The sequence below is a fragment of the Lactuca saligna genome, chromosome 7 (genome assembly GCF_052625555.1).
Source record: "Lactuca saligna cultivar CGN05327 chromosome 7, ASM5262555v1, whole genome shotgun sequence".
Classification (NCBI taxonomy): Eukaryota; Viridiplantae; Streptophyta; class Magnoliopsida; order Asterales; family Asteraceae; genus Lactuca; species Lactuca saligna.
Genome location: NC_136423.1, coordinates 60613357 through 60633150, shown reverse-complemented (window position 1 = coordinate 60633150; position 19794 = coordinate 60613357). Strand labels below are relative to the sequence as shown.

The 19794-nt window shown below is 29.4% G+C and overlaps 1 protein-coding gene across 1 annotated transcript; it reads left to right on the top strand.

Moving 5' to 3' along the window:
• The first annotated feature begins 6385 nt into the window (after positions 1-6385).
• On the top strand, positions 6386-17659 carry LOC145005559 (glutamate receptor 3.1-like). Its single transcript, XM_078964645.1, has 5 exons — positions 6386-6907; positions 11885-12153; positions 15728-16043; positions 16584-16957; positions 17100-17659. The coding sequence occupies exons 1-5, from the start codon at positions 6667-6669 to the stop codon at positions 17385-17387; spliced, it is 1488 nt and encodes a 495-aa protein (XP_078820771.1). The 5' UTR covers positions 6386-6666; the 3' UTR covers positions 17388-17659.
• The last annotated feature ends 2135 nt before the right edge of the window (positions 17660-19794 follow it).

Genomic DNA, 19794 nt, shown 5'->3' with positions numbered 1-19794 from the left:
GGTTTACTTTTTATGGTTTTAGGTTTAGTGTTTTGGGTTTAAGGGTTTAGTGTTAGGGTTTTGGGTTTAGGGTATGGAGTTTATGGTTTAATGTTTAGTTGTTAAGGTTTACGGTTTAAGGTTCAAGGTTTAGTGTTTAGTGTTTAAGGGTTAGGGCTTACGGTTTACTGTTTATGGATTTGAGTTGGAGTTTTAGGTTTTGTGTTTTGGGTTGAAGGGTTTAGTGTTAGGGTTTAGGGTTTAGTGTTTATGGCTTAGTGTTTAGTGGTTAGGGTGTAAGGTTTAAGGTTCAAGGTTTAGTGTTCAGATTTTAGGGGTTAGGGCTTACAGTTTACAATTTACTGTTTATGGATTTGAGTTGGAGTTTTGGGTTTAGGGTTTTGAGTTTAAGGGTTAGTGTTAGGGTTTAGGGTTTAGTGTTTATGGTTTATGGGTTAGGGCTTATGGTTTACGTTTTACTATTTATGGATTTGAGTTGGTGTTTTGGGTTTAGGGTTTTGAGTTTAAGGGTTTGTGTTAGGGTTTATGGTTTAGTGTTTAGTGGTTAGGGTGTAAGGTTTAAGGTCTAAGGTTTAGTGTTTACGGTTTATGGGTTAGGAATTATAGATTTGTTTTGGAATTCTCATATGGTCTCTGTTTATAAGGTGGATATCTGACCCTTCTTGGCCGTTGTGGTACAAAGAACTACAATTCATAATTAATCTTCCACATATATATATAATACTATGTTTTCCATATAAAGATCATGACTTAGCTATAATGACTTTTTTTTTCATTTTACCAATAGATTGTATATTAATTGACTGTAAAAATTTAAAAAATTATTACTTGTTCCTTTTTAAATTCAAAATTTTAGTTTATCTTAAAAAGAAAATAACAAATAAGTATCTTCTCTAAGTTACAACCAATCAAAACTCAATTCGTGTGATCCATTAAAGAATATCCTCATCAATAGATAAATAGAATCGAATTGTTGACAATCAATCAATAGATAAATAGAATCGAATTGTTGACAATCAATAAGCTTTGATGTGTTTTTTGATTTTTTGAAGCTATTCTAGTTGCCGATTTTAAGATGTTCTTTTGTGGAGGTTACTTTGTTTTTTCTGTGATTTTGATAGACGTATTTTTTGAGGCGGTTTGTGTATCTTTTAATGTGGTTCTATTTATCTTTTAATGCTTTTTGGTTCATTTTTTAGGGCGGTTATTTTTTTAGGTGTTCTTTTGAGGCGGTTACTTTGTTTTTTGATGCGATTTTCGTAGTTGTATTTTTTGAGGCGGTTGGTGTATCTTTTAATGCAGTTCTTCTTATTTTTTAATGTTGTTTTGTTCATTTTTTAAGGTGGTTTTTATGTTAAAAGTAGATTACCTAATTGTGGTCTATTTTTGTTAACAGGACTAGTAAATGCATGATACATTAAATGCACACCAGAAGTGATCAAACACCACTAAGTAAAAGTCTTCCCTGATAAATTTAAATTTTGTTCAATATTTTTTTGTAACAATTATACAAAAATTGTAATTATCAAAAGATAAGGACAATATTGTTATTACTTTATCAATAGATAGTATTTGATACAAAAATCATGTAAAAACAATATTCAAAAATGAAAAAAAAAAAAAAAAACCCATTAATGCACTTAATCAACATATGTCCCTTTGATGTTAGATCGTATGAATGTTGTGCGTTCAATATTATCGTAATTATCGGGTTCAATTCCATCCAAAAATGGTGGTAGATCAGCAAAGTGGTTGTATTCTTATTCGTCAACGACATTATCAACACCAAGAATATGTTGTTTGCCTTGTTAGACGATGTGCTCTTTTTTCTTGCTTGGGTCTTTGATAAAGAAAACCTGTGTGACATATTTTGCGAGAACGAATGGTTCAGATACATAGCCATTATTTGATCAACTTGAACACCTATATGGTTATTCACTAATTTACATTTGAACACAAGAATAACAAAGTCATAATAGTTCAACTCCCAATTTTTTTATAACGCCATAATAAGAATCTTTGACTATTCTTATCAAAGTATCATGATCATGTCTGTCGAATTCGGTCGTTGATGCAATGATTGTAACTCCACTATTCTGCATTGTACTTTTTCATCTCGATCTTTGGTGTAAAACATATAATCGTTAATGTCATACCCTTGATAAGATTTAACTCTACAATCTGGCCCACGTCCCAACCTTTTCACGGTTTCATCAACATTAATTTTTGCTACCTTCTTTTCGAGCCACCTCGAAAACTATTTGTTGTGATTGTTTATGTACCACATTTGTTCCTTACATGGGTCTTTCGACTTTAACATGTCCATGCGTGCATCAACATAAGGAGTAACACATTTCATATGTTTTAGGGCCACTAAATGTGCAACTTGTAACTTTTCATAAGTTGGCATGGTTATTTTGAAACCTACTCCTCCCTTACCTTCAACTCGACCTGAATGACGAGTTTTTGAGGAACACCAACACTTTCGATATCTTTCATATAGCCTATAAAAATATTAATATTATATAAAATATATTATTAATTATTATAAATGCAATATATTATTAATTACCTTGGCAGAACTCAATCACGTCTTCACAAGTATACCCTTCAACAATACTGCCCTCTGGCGGATTACGGTTTCTTACATAACCTTTTAGGATACTCGTGTATCATTCAAAAGGGTACATGTATCGTAAGAATACAGGACCACAAGACTTAATTTCTTGTATGATATGAGATATTAGGTGAACAATTATATCAAAAAATGAGGGTGGAAAGTACATCTCTAGTTCACAAAGTGTAACGTAAACGTCTTTTTCCCATTGATCCAAACCTTCTACATCAATACCTTTGAGTGAATGTTGTTAAAAACAAACAAAGCTTAGTGATAGAATGTCAGACATCATCTTGTAAAATTCCACGAATTGTGATAGGAATCATATGTGTCATCAAAACATGACAATCATGAGACTTCATTCCAAACAATTTACAGTCTTTAATCTACACAAATCTTTTAATTTTGCAGAATAAGTTGATGGGACCTTAATATCATGTAAACATTGACAAAACTTTATTTTTTCTTTTTTTGATGTAGTATAAGAAGCAGGTGGGAGATAAACACCGTTAACACTGTGTTCGGGGGCAAGACCTTCATGTATCCCCAGCTCGGTCATGTCCTTTCGGACGTTGACCTCTTTAATTTTATGCTTCATATCTAATAATAAGCATATAAAGCTCTCACATACATTTTTTTCTATATGCATAACATCTAGACAATGTCTAACATCCAAATGTCTCCAGTAAGGCAATTCAAAAAAAAAATTTGATTTTTTTTTCAAAGGGTACTTTTATGAACACGAAATCTTTTTCCCAACACAACACTTATATTTGCAACTCGTGAAAATGCATCAAATCGTTTTATCATTGTTCTAATCTCAATACTTCCGTCAAACTCAATATTTTTCTTCCTAAAACGGTGACCCTTCGGAAGGAATCTTTGATGTCTCTTGTATACAGTTTTTTTTTTGCAATTTGTTAACCATATCGAGCTTGTTTGATATTCACAAATTGGAAAAGCTTTCTTACCCTTTGTTTTGTATCCTAACCAGTTATCATATGCTGGAAATAACTTATAGTACAAAAAATCATGGCCCGCAATTGAAAGTGTTGTTTCTTATAAGCATCATATATATCTACACCCGAACTCCAAAGAATTTTTAAGTCATCAATCAAAGGAGACAAATACACGTCAATATCGTTACCAGGTTGTCTCGCCCCTGAATCAACAATGACGTCATAATGTATTTTTGTTTCATGCATAACCACAGTGGAAGATTGTAAATGCATAAAAGAACTGGCCACGTACCATGATAACTTCTGATGTCCCCAAAATGATTGATGCCATCTAAACTAAGCCCAAATCGTATGTTTCTCATCTCTTTTCCAATTTCAGGATACTTCTTATCAATATTTCTACACTGAGGTGAATCTGCAACATGTCTTAGTTTTCCGTCGATTACACGTTCTTCTGAATGCCAACAAAGTAACTTTGCTTCTTTTTCATTTGAAAATAACCTTTTTAGTCTTGGTATAATAGGGAGATGCCACAACGTTTTAGTCAATGGTCCATTTTTTTTGTCACATCATCGTCTACTACATCTGAATCTTTTTTCCGTTTATACATCGATGCACCGCAATAAACACAATTATGTTTATTCTCGAACTCCTTTCTATACAACATACAATTATTTGGACATGCATGTATTCTTTCAACTTCTAATCCCATCGGACACATTACCATTTTTGCTTGATATGTAGAAATGGGTAATTGATTAACTTTCGGAAGAATGTAATGCAAAACCTCTAATAGACTTGTGAAACACTTATCACTCCATCCGTTTTTCGACTTTATGTTAATCAACCTCAATACCACATCGAGTTTCATAAATTTGGAACCGCTTTATAACGGTGTTTCTACATCTTCAAATAGGCGTTACAATTTTTCTTGTTCAGCATCACCCATATTAGTCTCCATGTCATCAAACACTTCAGTAAAATTGTCATCTGGGTCATTTGAATGGTGATCATCATCAACATATGAATCATTATTGTATGTACTATTATTAATATTTAAATTGTTCGACGATGTGCCACGATCAAGAAGTCTTTCTCCATGTCTTGACCAATAAGTGTAATTAGGCACAAAACCATTTGGCAACAAATGATACTCTATTTCTCCCGTACAATTAAACGTTTTAAAGTTTTTACAAAGGTTACAAGGACAAGAAATCAATTCATTTCCTTTATTCACGCGATTTGCTTCGGCAACCCTAATAAAAGTTCGAACACCCTCTATATAAAGTTCAGAAAAAGTGAAGCTTTGTACATCCAATAATCATGGTTCATCTGAAAATTAAAATAAACAAATAAAGAATGTAATATATCGATTTTCAACAAACAGGTTATGTAATTTTAACATGTTTAATAAACTATAAAAATCAAATTAAAAAATAACAACTAAACAATCATTTAATAAATAAATATGTAGAATAAAATCAAAAGAACAATAAAATTAAATTTACCATTAATGAAGATAACTAGACAATTTAATGAGGCTATTTTGAGTTTTTATGCAGTTGCATAGGGAATTTACGACGAAGAAGAACGTTCGCATTTAAAACAGAAACCCTCGAAGGATATACTCAGTTACGGATAAAGCACTAGCTTTTAATTGATGCGTATTTCAGAAAAACGCATCAAAAAATCGAAATTTATTAATGCGGTTTATAAACAAAAATGCACCAAAAACTCATAATTTAATGGTGCGTTTACAACAAGTAGCATCAAAAAATCGTTTTTAATACTATTTTTCTTAAACCGCATTAATAAATCTATTGAAGGATACTTGTTAGTGCTCTTTAAATGCGGTTTTCGTATTTTTTGATGCTGCAGCCATTTAATGAGGAGGTTTTTATATACAACCGCCTCAAAAAAAAAAAAAAGGATTCGCACTAAAAAAACTCTTTTGTAATATATATATATATATATATATATATATATATATATATATATATATATATATATATATATATATGGGTAAAGTGAATATACCTAACAACCTTATATAAGCTTAGGTACCTAACCACATTATACTACATCGTTTTGCATTATATTTCCATTGCAATTGTCTAAGGTTCTTAAACTTCAACCCTTAATTTGATTTACTTCCAAGATTTTCAAAGGTTCACCATTATATTCCTCCTATATCATTTGATTTGTAACGGCAGTATATAAAGCCCACCAGGGGGTCTACGATAGAAAGACGTCATTTGAAGGAAGATAATGGTAAAAGTCCAAAGATTTTGGAAGCAATCAAGTTATGAGGTTGAATTTTAAAAACTTTGGGTGATTACAATGCAGATATGATACAAAATTACGTAGTATGATGTGGTTAGGTACCTAAGCTTATATAAGGTTGTTAGGTATATTCACTTTACCCTATATATATATATATATATATATATATATATATATATATATATATATATATATATATATATATATATATATATATTTGACGATTTTAAATGATACGAACCATAATTATTAATTTATTTACTTTGTGATTATATTTGCATTTGTATTATAAATCTAATTTAAAGAAAGAGGTAAATTTAATTTGTTTATACATTATGCTATATATAATTTCCTGTATATTAAATTGAGTTATAAGTCAAAAACGAGTTGATAACTATTGTAGACTTCAATATGTAGACTAAATGGAACTTGCCTGGTCGACTGGTTTCTAGATTTATATAATAAGAAAAGTATGTAAAACCAGCCATTAACAATGCACCACTGGTTTCTATTCTGAAAAGTCAATAATCAATGTCTTCTTTCTAAATAATATTTCAATTGAACTGGTCCATATTTTCTTAAACATGCAGAGAAAAATATTAGATTACTCGGTAATGGTGACAAGGATTCTCCAATTTGCACGGAAAGAGTTGTGCCTTAAATATTGCAACAAATCATTGTCTTTAATTCTTTTCTCTCAAAGCCTGTTATTGTTCAAGGTTTTAAGAACTAACAGGTCAACATACTTCAACCTGCTGATCGTTAATCTCTATATAATATAACATACGAGTCTACACATACAAGTGCATGCACAATATGGGTCACAAGAACTGCAGTGTTTCCATGGTGCTCTTAGCTGCCATGCTATGTGTTTATTGCAGGATTGACCTTGCGAAAGCATCTATAGTAACAACTGAAAAAAGGTTTACTCAAGAAGCGTATTCAAAACATGGATTCAGAAAAGGCATGATGAGTGGAGCCATCCAAGATACATCTAGCCGCTGGAGAAGATCTATCCAGGAGCAAGGTGATAGTGACGTATGTGCAGGTATGTTCTTACCATTTGACAAATGTTTGTGATAGTTTAGATAAAATTCTTTATATACACCTTTTATGCGAATTCACACAATTCAAAAAACATAGAATTATAAACCTTAATGAAAATATATGTTGGTAGAGTAAGGGTATTTTGAAAAAAAAAGACATGGATGCCTATATTTCCCTCGTAAATTACTGACCCTATATCGAGAGTTCCAATCCTATGGACTTGAACAAATTAGGACTTGCGGTTTTAGAGAAAAGGTTTGTTGGCCTTAAATGCATACAAAAATATAAATTCTGTAAATACCCATGTTTTTAAGTTTGAAATTTTTTCGATCTTCATATTTATTAATTCATACCGATATAAAGGCAAACATTTTAATTATTATTAGATATATTAGCGTAAAGTTCGTATTACTTTATCAACTTATAATGTTGAAGTATGTCTATGCGTGCACTTGTAAGTGTGAAAGAAATTAATATATTGTTTATACTTGTTTGCATGAACTGCAAACGTATCATATATCCTTTGTAGTTTTTTTAATCGCTATATATCCGTTGTAGTGGGAATTAAAACATGTTTCAGAAATCTTTGGTAACTATATATACAAGTATGATACCCCACTCTCCGAAGTTATTTTTATCTGATGTAGAAACTGTTGGGGAAAGACATAAGACATTGAGACACGAAGATAAACAAAACTTGATTCTTTCGCATGAAGGAATGAAAAACTTTTATTAATCACACAGAATCAACAACATTTACATCTAGATTATTGTTTGTAAAATTTTACTAAGAGCACCATGAAAGTGACATGTGAACGTAAAAGGAAAAAAACAAAAAACCCTTCATTTTTGGTCATATACACGCTAACACATGCCCCCCTATAGCGACATGCCTCCTCCTATTAGCCAAATATTATTTTTAGTTACTTTGTTTTTCGGCTATAAATTATTCTTTTTGAAAAAGAAATATGAAAAAAAAAAATTATAATAATTCTTTACAAAATGAGTATACAGTTCCTAAAAATTTTGAAATATATTTTTAAATTTTTATTTTTATAAAACTTTAAAGAATTCTACAAAAATCATGAAAAATTCAGATATATTTTTATTCACTATATTAATAAGTTTTTTTTAAAAAATAAAAACTAATTTTTGATGTCTTAATATTTTATAATTTTAAGAAGTATTGGTTTTCATAAAATATAAAAGAATTTTTTTTCTTCAAACTCATAAAAGAAAAAATGAAGGAGCTCATTAATTAATTGTTTTAGTAAGTTGGTAAAAAAAAATTAAAAATATTATTTGTTAAGGATAACTACATTTTGTTTAAAGCAATCCAAATTTTTATAAAAATAAAACTATTATATCCCCTATATCTATGAATGTAGTCTTCAAAATAATTGACTTAGCATACAAAAAAGTTTAGCAGTGCAATTTGTAGTGCGTTTACCTTTTCATTTTTTGTACGATGATAACTAATAGTTTAATTCTAATATAGAAATGTTACTTTTAAAATCAAATTTTTAATATATATATATATATATATATATATATATATATATATATATATATATATATATATATATATATATATATATATATATATATATATATATATATAAACTCTTTGAAAAAAATTAAAAATAAGCTGGTTTTGATATAACACTTTATCATACAAGATTGCATTTTCTTAAAATCAATATCAAATATCCTATGATAAAAAATTAGATGATTTAAATTATTTATGGTCCAAAATTTAACTGATTAAATAGGCTTACGATAGTAAATATTTTGATCCAAAAAAAATATTATGACCCTTAATAGTATATTTTACAATTCAAAATTATATGATTAAAAAAATGTAATAATTAAATTTTTGTTACGAACACAATGTTGATTTATGTGAAAATATTTTGTTTCGAAATCAAATTATCCAAAAATGATATGGTACAAACAAGGGGAGAGTGCGGTGCAGTTCGGTGCAGTAATTAGCCAAAACTTCACATCCAACCACAAATACGGTTAATCAAATTTCAAAACCACTTGGTGCAGTTATTTTTGCGGTGCGGTTAGACGTTATTTTTGTAGTGCGGTTTTATTTTTTTACATGTTGTAGTTGTTAACCGCATGGATTTGGTGCGGTTATTTTGTGTGATTTTTAACCATAGTTTAAAGCTCAAACGATTTTAAGAGTTCAAACATATTACTTGTAATAATAATAAAATCATAATGTATAAGAAAATTAACTTAAATCACAAACAATTAATGTCTTAAAAATATCAAATCAATAGTAATTAAACAATAAATTTATTAAATTTGTCTATTTTCACTATTTTTCAAAGTTAAACCTTACAAAAAACCATACTTTTGTCTTCTAGTATTTTATTCATCTTTCATTAATAAAACTTATCTTATTTTTAATATTTAATATATTAATAATTAATAAAAAATTATATATAATATATGCGGTGCGGTGTAGTTTTTGAAAACTAATAACTTAGTTGCACCGCAAATTTGCGATTTTTGAAAAACATAAAACTTCATCATCGGTTTTACGGTTTTTACGGTTACTTTTAATTGCGAAGCGGTTGTTGCTCACCCCATGATCTAAAAATATTATAATTCTTAGTCTTTTATTATCCAAACTTTTATATATCATTATTAGACATTCAACCTCAAACAGATTTCTGGTTCAAAAAGTATTAAAAAAAAAGTTAGAAACTTAAAAGACGTACTAAACACATTAAAAGAATTATATAGAAGAGAAAAAAAAATCAAAAATCAAGTTTAATAAAAAATAATTAAAATAGTAAATCAAAATTTCCGAAAAAATATATAAAAAAACTAAAATTAAGTTTCATAAGTACATACAAAAAAAAAAATTATATATGAACGTGTGTAATATTTGATTGTATCATTGAATCCTTATTTCAGTCCACGACAAACGTCATATGTCATTCACGTATAAGTATGATATCATAAAGTCCTATCCTTGTCAAACGCCTAATAAATAATCAATTTAATTCAGTTCAGTCTCCTAAAGTTACTTCCAATCAAATATTACATTAGATTATTTTTAGCCTCCTCTCACATTATTTTTTTTCTGCCATGTGAATTGTTTGGTCTGCCATCTCATTAGCAATTTTTTACTTAACATTTTATAGGGAATGGTAACATCCCTAACACTTTTTGATTTTTTTTTATCAAAATTAAATAAAAAGGTTTTTATTTTTGGACAAAAAATACTAAATTGTTGAAACTTTAGGGGCTAAATGTGTAATTTGTTGATCTTCCTCATAATTCTCTATCACACTATCTCCAACCCATTCCTATTTTCCTCAAAAAAAAATGGAGTAAAAAAATAAAGTAATAGTATTTTATCTCCAACCCTACTCCATTTTTTCCCTCATTTTTAACTCTAAAAAGTATATTTCAAATATATTCTATTATTCCAATTTACATATGTTTGCAAACATACCCTCTACTAATTTAGTTTTAACAAATATATAATTTATATTTTTTTTCATTACATTAATATTAAAAAACAATATTATATTTATAATACACTTATAAATAAATATTATACACGAATTTATAAAAGTATTACACATACACCCTTATAAATAAATATTATACATATATTTATATAAATATTAGACATACATATTTTTAAATAAATACTATGCATGCATAGATAACATATTTATACGTTGGAATAAATTTCCCACAAATGATCAACTAACGTATTTCGTAGACTGAATTGTGCTTCTTTATCTTTAATACGTTTATATCGAGCAATAAATTGTTGGAATTAATTGTCTTCGTCTGTCGTCAACTCAACCTCTATCATATTTGTAATATATATTTTAATTATAATTTTTGTAAAATACGTTATCATTTTTTAGAATTTCAATATGTATTTAATTTTTTATATGAATTTGATAAAAAAAAACAAATTTTATATTTATAATTAATTAATATAATTTAATATATAATAAAATATTATAATTATTAAATATTATATTTAAATTATAATTAATAGGTAAAAACGAACTAGAAATGTATAAATATATAAACAGAGGAGCTAAAACCGACAACGTAAAGTTCATCCCCATTTTGGGGAAATGAATAGTATACCACCATATTTGGTGTAATACTATTGATATCCCCCAAAATGGGGGAATAAATGGGGGAGGGTTGGAGAAGAATGGGAGAGAAAATGGAGAATGAGAGTAGGATGGAGATGCTCTTAAAAGAATCGAAGCTTCTTCCCCAATTTTTCTGGTTAAAAGAACGCTAAAAATTAGCAACAAAAATTGAAGCTTCGACTATGGTCCATTGAAGGCTCAAGATCACCCAAAGGTTCATCATCCTTCTTATTATTTTGATCTAGGATTATATATTCGATTTTTGTACAAAAGCCCAACCACCAATCACAGCTTTCTCTTGCTTTCTCTCTCGTCTCGCTAAGGTGTAGCGACCCATCTTTGGCGACTCCTCGAGCGAAGGTGAAGATGTGGTGTAGTGAGTCCATGACGAGCTGGAGGCGAGCGTCCTTATGGACGCACTCCCTCCAACCTAATGCTAGACATACTTGTTATTTTAACTAATAAATAAATAAAGATCATATCAAATACCAAAACCTTGAGAAGGAATATTTTATTTAATATGTTTTTGTTTGCTTGCTTACACACATAACAACAAAGAAAAATAAACATCAGAGTTGTCTATTATTAAGAAAATAATTAACTTATTGTTACCTCCTATGGTATATGAGCTTTTATATTTGATATAATTGCCAAGCATTAGCAGAAGAAGTTAATCATGGTTTATTTTAATAGGGTTTGATATTTGATGTTGCGTGCTGTTATTGTTACCATAATATTAACTTTATATAATTCTTATTTATTCTGCTACATTTTTTTTTCTTCTTATTCATACTGATTCGGAAGGGTTTGATATTTGATTGCCATAAAAGACATTATAGGGCCAGAATGGAACATGTCCAAGAAAAAGAAAAGTCCATGTCCAACATTAGTAGTATGGGTGCCAAAGAAAGATGGCTTCACTGAGTTTGTAAAAGTGAACGAGAAATCAAAACTCGAAGGTGGATTCTCCATAGCCATATTCTGCCATGCATTACATCTATTACCATATAGTGTTCAACCTATTTTCATACCTTTCGTCGATGATCATGGGAAAAGTAATGGTGACTATGATCAACTAGTAATGCATATTGAAAACCAGGTACATTTTTCGAAACATATCTATATCCATGCACCAAACACACACATTTTAAAAATTCATACATATTTTATTTAAACACCAAACATAACCAAAAACAAACAAACAATCATTCACAATGCATACTTTAATGAAAAAAGTATAATAACATAGAATTTTTAGTTGATATTGAATGGATTAAATTCAACAATAATGGAATACCAAATTGGTGTTCAATGGATATGGAGTTTAATGTCTCTTACACACACACACACACACATATATATATATATATATATATATATATATATATATATATATATATATATATATATATATATATATATATATATATGATCAGTTGTAACTACCATCTATTGTGTAATGTGTAACTAAATTTTAGAAATTGGTTCAATGAAAAATAGAATCATTTTTGAAAAAATATTATTATATTTGTTATTATTTTTTTAAGAATTCAAATTTTAAAATGTTTTAAGGGTAATTTAGACATTTTGTGTATATTTATTTAAGAAAACAAAATAATGAATTAAGGATTTTTACGAAACAAATTTATTATTATTTTTTACATAAAAAAATTATTTTCTTGACAGAATACATTTTTATTCTTGAAAAAAAATACAATTGTTCTAAAACAACACATTTTCAAAAATGATGATTTTCGTAACAATTTTTGGAGAATCATTCTGGTAAGAAAGAAAAAAAATCATGCAAATTAGAGAATTCTAACAGAAAAATGAAAACATTCTTATGCGAATTACTTATTGTGTTACAATTTACAAGTATAGTCTCTAAAGCCTATCATTTAGTCTCTGAAGCCCATCGTTCCTTTTAACAAAAAATACAATACATCCTAATCGGTTTTTAAAGAATAACACTAAAATAATGAATTTTTTACTAAAATCTAACTATTCTTAAAAAGATTACACATCATTTTTGAAAGAATAACAGAAAAGCAGAAAATTTTTAATAACCCTAAATACGCTTACTTTTGCCAATCAACATTCAAGAATTCCATGAAAGTTTGGTATATGAGTCTCCAAGCGTACCCAAACCCTGTTAAAACATGCATCTAGCAAAAAATATTATATTCATTAGACTGTAAGCAGACATAAACAAATGAAATTAACAAAAAGAATTAGGAAAAAAAACAAAATTTAAAACAACATAACGGATGGTAACATACAAATCTATCAAATTCTTTTAAGAGCTTAAAAAATGTTTGATCACATTTTTTTCTAAACTTCTAGTGTTGTATAGAAGAAATATAAAATACAAAAAAATAAATAAATAAATAAATAAAAATCTAACTATTAATAGCCTATATATAGCAGAAAAGACCACCAAAATAAACCTATATATATATATATATATATATATATATATATATATATATATATATATATATATATATATATATATATGGAGCAGTCGACAAGTAGAAAAGGGACTGACAATTAGAGAATGAACAAGGAAGAATGGTGGGATAACATCTATGAACAATGGCCAATGGTGGTCGTCGGAGAATATGCACCAGAGGTCGTGAAGGGTCGCAAACGCAGTCAATGTAAGATGCAGAAAAGAGAACATGGTTTTAAAAAAAAATTGAGTTAGCTGGTGATACGTAGTGAAAAATCACAAATGCATGAAAGAAAAATCGAAGGTAGGGCATTTGTAGAAGATTATCGGTGGTGATAGTGATTTGTCTCTTCACTTTCAGTCGACGTATGGAAGGGGCATGATTTTATCATTTCTCCGGTTCATTCATCAGAGAAGGTGAAACAAAAAAAAAAAAAAAGGAAGAATGATGAGGGACTAGGAAGGTAGTGGCATGTGGCGACAGTTGCGATTCAATCTGCAAGTGTCGGTGCTCATGAAGGGTATTAAGGTTAGGGTTTTGAGAGGGGAAGAATAATATTGAGAGGTGTTGGGCGTATTCGGCACAGAGCGTTTGGGAGTGTTTTAGAGCTTCTAGCTTTTAGTGCATGACAAAACGCTCCGTTTTGAACAAAAAACCTTATCTGGCACTACAAGCTTGTAGCGTTTACTTTAACTAAAATGCTCCAAATCCAAATGCTATTTCACGTAGCGTTTAACAAAATGCTACAAGCTACAAATTACCCGCTAACAGATAATTTTACCGAACACACCCGTAGTGATGGCGACGATGAGCATAAAGAGAGAGGATCTCTTTCCATAAATCATGTATTTATAGAATTAAATTCATAATCAATAAAATGACTAAACTAACACCTAAAGATTAATTAAAAATAAATAAAAATCTTTAATGAATGATTATATTGGCCATAAATTAGTTATACATTTACATACTAGTGGAACATTTAGACTCACATATAAATGTATCTCTCTCTCTCTCTCTCTATATATATATCTTTACTATCTTATAAAAAAAATCTAACTATTTCTAAAAATAGATTGATTATAATAATATTATTTTTTTAAGACGTCCAAATGATGAAGCTGATAGTACAAGTAACCATTAATAAAATAATATTAAATTTTAACCACATTTTGAATTCAAATATTTATCATCAAATCTCCTTATATTTCTCAACAATTTGATATGGTTCCCTCAAATCCCGGATTCATTCAAATTTTGAACCCTTTTAGATATCCTTAAATTTAGCATGTTCATTCAAATATCCCTCCAATCGCATATACCTCTTTGTTCCCTCCTCTGCTATAAAGCCCACCGTCTAGGAACAAAAAATGACTTCATCTCCCAAATAACACCATAGTTTGATTATTTTGTCTTCGACATGTACTTTCTTTTGGAAAATAACATTTTTGTAGAGAAAACATATCACCAAAAGAATTTACACGCCCCGCCGCTTTGCGCGGGTACACTGCTAGTATATATATATATATATATATATATATATGTATATATATATATATATACACACACACACACAAGATGTGAGACCAATGTATTACATGAGTTTATTTAAAAAAAATGAAATACAAATTTATAAACACATGAAAAGTATGAATTTATAAGAAAAGTAAGAAAATATTGAATTATAAAAATTAAAGTGTTTTTTCCTTTTTAAATTTAAACAAATAATTTATATTTATATAAATAAATAAAGAAAATTAATGAATCTTTAATTTGGTAATTTTAAAATTAAAAGGAAAGTTTATTAATAAAATCGATATGCATTTATTATTGAATATAAATATTATTTACAATTTAATAAAATGAAAAAAAAACCATAAAATGATATGTGAAATAAAAATTAATTTCAAATAACCACAAAATTGTGGCAAAATAAATGACAATATATATATATATATATATATATATATATATATATATATATATATATATATATATATATATATATATATATATATATATATATATATATATTCCTTTGAACTTTTATATGGTTCAATGCCTTGTAGTGAAAAAATAGTAGTGTTGTATATATGTTTCACAAGTAGAACCACAATATGACAATGAATTAAACTTTATTTTGTTTAATTCGTTGTGGATGCCCTAATACATCATTATGTTAATTATAAGTTAAAATAGTTCTTACTTTCTATCTTGTAGACTTGTGAAGCTGTCGCAGGTGATATAACAATTCGGGTTAACAGAGCTCAATACGTTGACTTTACAACTCCCTACCTGAATTCAGAAGTTTATGTGCTTGCACCTGCTGCCCACCAATGGAACCAAACCTTGTGGACTTTCTTTAGACCTTTTACATGGAGACTGTGGATCACAATAGTTGCCGTATGTCTCCTCACTGGGGTTGCACTTGCAATTTTAGAATGCCGGGAGAAAAACCTTAGTTTTTCAGGCCCAATTTATACCCAACTCATAATGGTCATCTGGTTTCCCATTTCAGCATTCTTCTTCCATGAAGGTACATATTTTGAGATATATTGAAATTTAAAGTCTAAGAAGAAGCTTACATTTTGAATTTAATTTTAGTTTTGTGTGTCAAATAGTTGTCGATTGTAAAAACAAAAAAACTAAAATAATAGGAAATAAACGGTTAGTTTTAGCGCACAGAAGTTTGGCTTTCTCTTCGTTGCGAAGGGAAATCAATAGAATAGGGTGTCGTGGTTCATTAATCGTCCTTCTTTGGTCAATAAAATCCACCATACGTTAAAAAAATCAAATGTTTATAAACAAACCGTTTTCTTTAAAATGGTGGAGTAATACGACATCAATGAGCCAAAGGGCCTTTGGCTAGGTTGTATACGGGTTGACACAAAGATGCTCATAAACCAAAGGTTGAAGGTTCAAGTTCTACTTATTATGGAAGATGTAGAATTAGAAGTAGAGTAGCAAGTGTGTGTTATTTTTTCTAAAAAATAAATCACATCAATGGTCGGAAAACAAATTAATGAAATGAAGACATTATTTCTATGCAAATAATTTATGCATCTTCTTTTTGCAGGTAAGATACAAAATAAGTGCTCCAAAGTTGTGCTTGTGATCTGGCTAAGTATGATTTTCATAGTTATTCAAATTTTCACTGCTACTTTGTCCTCATGGTTAACACTTGATCAACTACGTCCCTTGCCTCCAACTTTTGATAACATTGGATACCAAGCCGGTTCCTTTTTTAAAGAACATATAGCGCAAAAATTCAATCGCTCTGACAAGCAACTTTTTCCTCTCAAAAGCATTGAAGAATATAAAAGCGCTTTGACCAATAACAGGGTTAGTGTTATTATTGATGAGCTCCCATACATCGAACTGTTTCTTGCTAAGTATGGCTCTCGCTACATGAAGTATGGACCAATAAACCAGGAATCCGGAATTGCATTTGTAAGTCTCTTCCTATATTTAATCAACTAATCATGTGATTCTATTAGTGGTCTCCAAGATATGTACAAAAGAATAATTTCACATGAATTACAACATATTATTAATAAATTCACTAATTGCATATGTTTACTATATATCCCAGGCATTTCCTCTTCAATCTCTTTTATTACGGGAATTTTCTAAGGCAGTCATTAAGGTCACTGAAAGTCAAATTATGATGGAAACGAAGACAAAATATCTTGGGTTCTCAAATGATACATCGCAATCTAATCAAACCCCCCCACAAAGTCTTGATGTTCAGAGTTTTATTGGATTATTTATATTGATGGGGACTGTTATTATAGCGGCTATTATCACATCAGAAATTTCCATTATGCGTAGAAACAAGAAAGTCCTTCCTGTAACAATAACATCATCAACCGATTTCTAGATATGATCAGATCCATCTACAACATTCTGGCCACCGAATGAGAAGAAGCAATTATCTATGCTGCAACATGTATATCTGTTGGAGATATTCAGAATTCGGGCATATTAATTTGGGAATTTTCTTTATTTTGGTTTAAGTCTTTTTAATTTCTTTCATCTCTGTTACTATTAGATTATCTTTCAAATTCTTTTTGTATAAGTAGGAGTAAACCGTTAATTCTTTTCTGTTCATTCTTTCTTTTCTTCATTAATAAAACCTTAATTAAAGAGAAAGTTTCGTTTATGCTTTTCCTAAATCATTCTAACAATTTCGATCCCCATTCCAATTAAACTGTTAGTCCCAGTGGCAGAGCTAGAATTTTTAGATAAAGAGGGCTTAAATCGTAATAAAATATTAAAATATATTTTATATATTCATAACATAATATAGCCTATAAGCTTGAAAGAAATTTTGACAAAGAAAGATCGACTTTTGCAAGAATGAATCGTCCAAAATTTCCAAATGACTATAAACACTTCTTCATAATCATCATTAACTTTCTAGTAATAAAGTAATTAGTTAGAATATAAACGCATACACTACGATCGATGCTCCATTTTAGAACATTTACTATTAAATTAAAGATGTAATACTCAAAGGGCTTTTGACCTAGGAGTAATAGAAATTGATAAATATGTACTCCTCAGCGAGGGTTGAAGTCTCCTTTGAGATTCAAGGTGTAGAATATTAGTAGTATATTGGGTGCGTGTGTAAACGTTATAAAAAAAATAAAATGAATAAAAGATATAATAACTAATAAGAATTTAATTGATATTTTCTTGAAGTGGAAGTTTAAAGAGACGAGGGTTGATTAATTGTCGAATTGAAAACCATAAACTATTTAGTTTGTTTAAGTTTGTTTAATTGCATATCGTATTAGTCGGTCGAGTGGTTTTATTTTTTGTAAATTCATTAAATTGTAATTCCTCATATAATATAATTAAAGAATTTGGCCTCATGCGGACCCTGGTTAGTCCTTAGCGAAAAATGTTCTGAATAGAGAGATATTAATGATTTATCCAATAAGGGCAATATTGTCAATTTCTAGCGCCACAGAAGTCCAAGGTCAGGTCTAGGTTAAGGAGACCTTGACCAAACTGCCCTTGTTTCTGACCCTATTTACTCATTATTGCAAGTCGTGCTTCTATCACTTTTTTCATTGTGCTACTGCCCTTGTTCTAGACTAAAAATACTAAGTTGAGAAGCACTTACACTACCCTTAAATTGTCACAAATTTTTTACCGAAACTCCGGCACTTAATCTATAATATTAGCAGCAACTCTGCAAAAACATTTCCAACCAATTGCATATAGGGCCATAAGGTCACAACAGCTACAAAAGCAGTGAATGATGTATATCCATGAAATGCACTTACAATATTTTTATAACATTATACTTCCAGAAGTATACTGACTACCCAACTAAAGAAGTAAAAATAGTTTCTATCGTTTTGTGTTGGTCTTTACCAAGGAAAAAGGAAAGTAGGAATTTGTGCCACTGTTGATTTGTCGCTTTTAGCAAGGGCGGATTTAGTCCCGTGTTACACCGGCAACACCTGCTTTTTCTGTCCGCACTAAACAATTTTTCAATTTTTTTTTGTTACACGTGGAATTCAAGAATATGGAATTCAAATTTTCATGTATCGGCAATACCTATTTCATCTCGTTAACACCTATTATGTATTCATGCGTCTGTCCCTGCGTCTCCTAGGTTTTTGGATTTTAGTATCGATTTTTACACACCGGACGACACCAAATGGTGTGACTCAAATCTCCGATCTCTTCTATTGGTTGGGCCTGCGTTGTCGATCATCTGAGATCACAACAAAAAATGATCTGTTAGTCGTTATCCGGGAGGGGATCCTGAAAAACGCTCTGACAGTCGAGTTAGTGACTTACGAGAGTGGTTGTACTGAGAGTGTCAGAGAGCTTTGTTGGAATCCTAAAGTCATGCAGGACCTTGGAGACCAAGTAATCAATAAATATGGCAAGTTGGTCATGTTTCCTAATTGCAATCTTATTCTACAAGTTAGGTAGTTTAGGAGTATATATATATATATATATATATATATATATATATATATATATATATATATATATATATATATATATATATATATATATGTATAGATACCGAGATATGGTTTGTACATAAAAACACAACATAGGTTTTGAGTTATTTTCCTATTAATCAAAGAGATATTTTGATTATTCGTGTCTTTAATTCCTTGAATTGGTATCAGAGCTTGAGTCAAGAAGCCTTGAATCAATTCTTACCTGTTGACAAGTAAGGTTAACATGGCTGATACAGGGGACGATGGAGGACCGGTGACTGTGAAAGAAACCGGATCAACTTCTGTTCAGTGTCC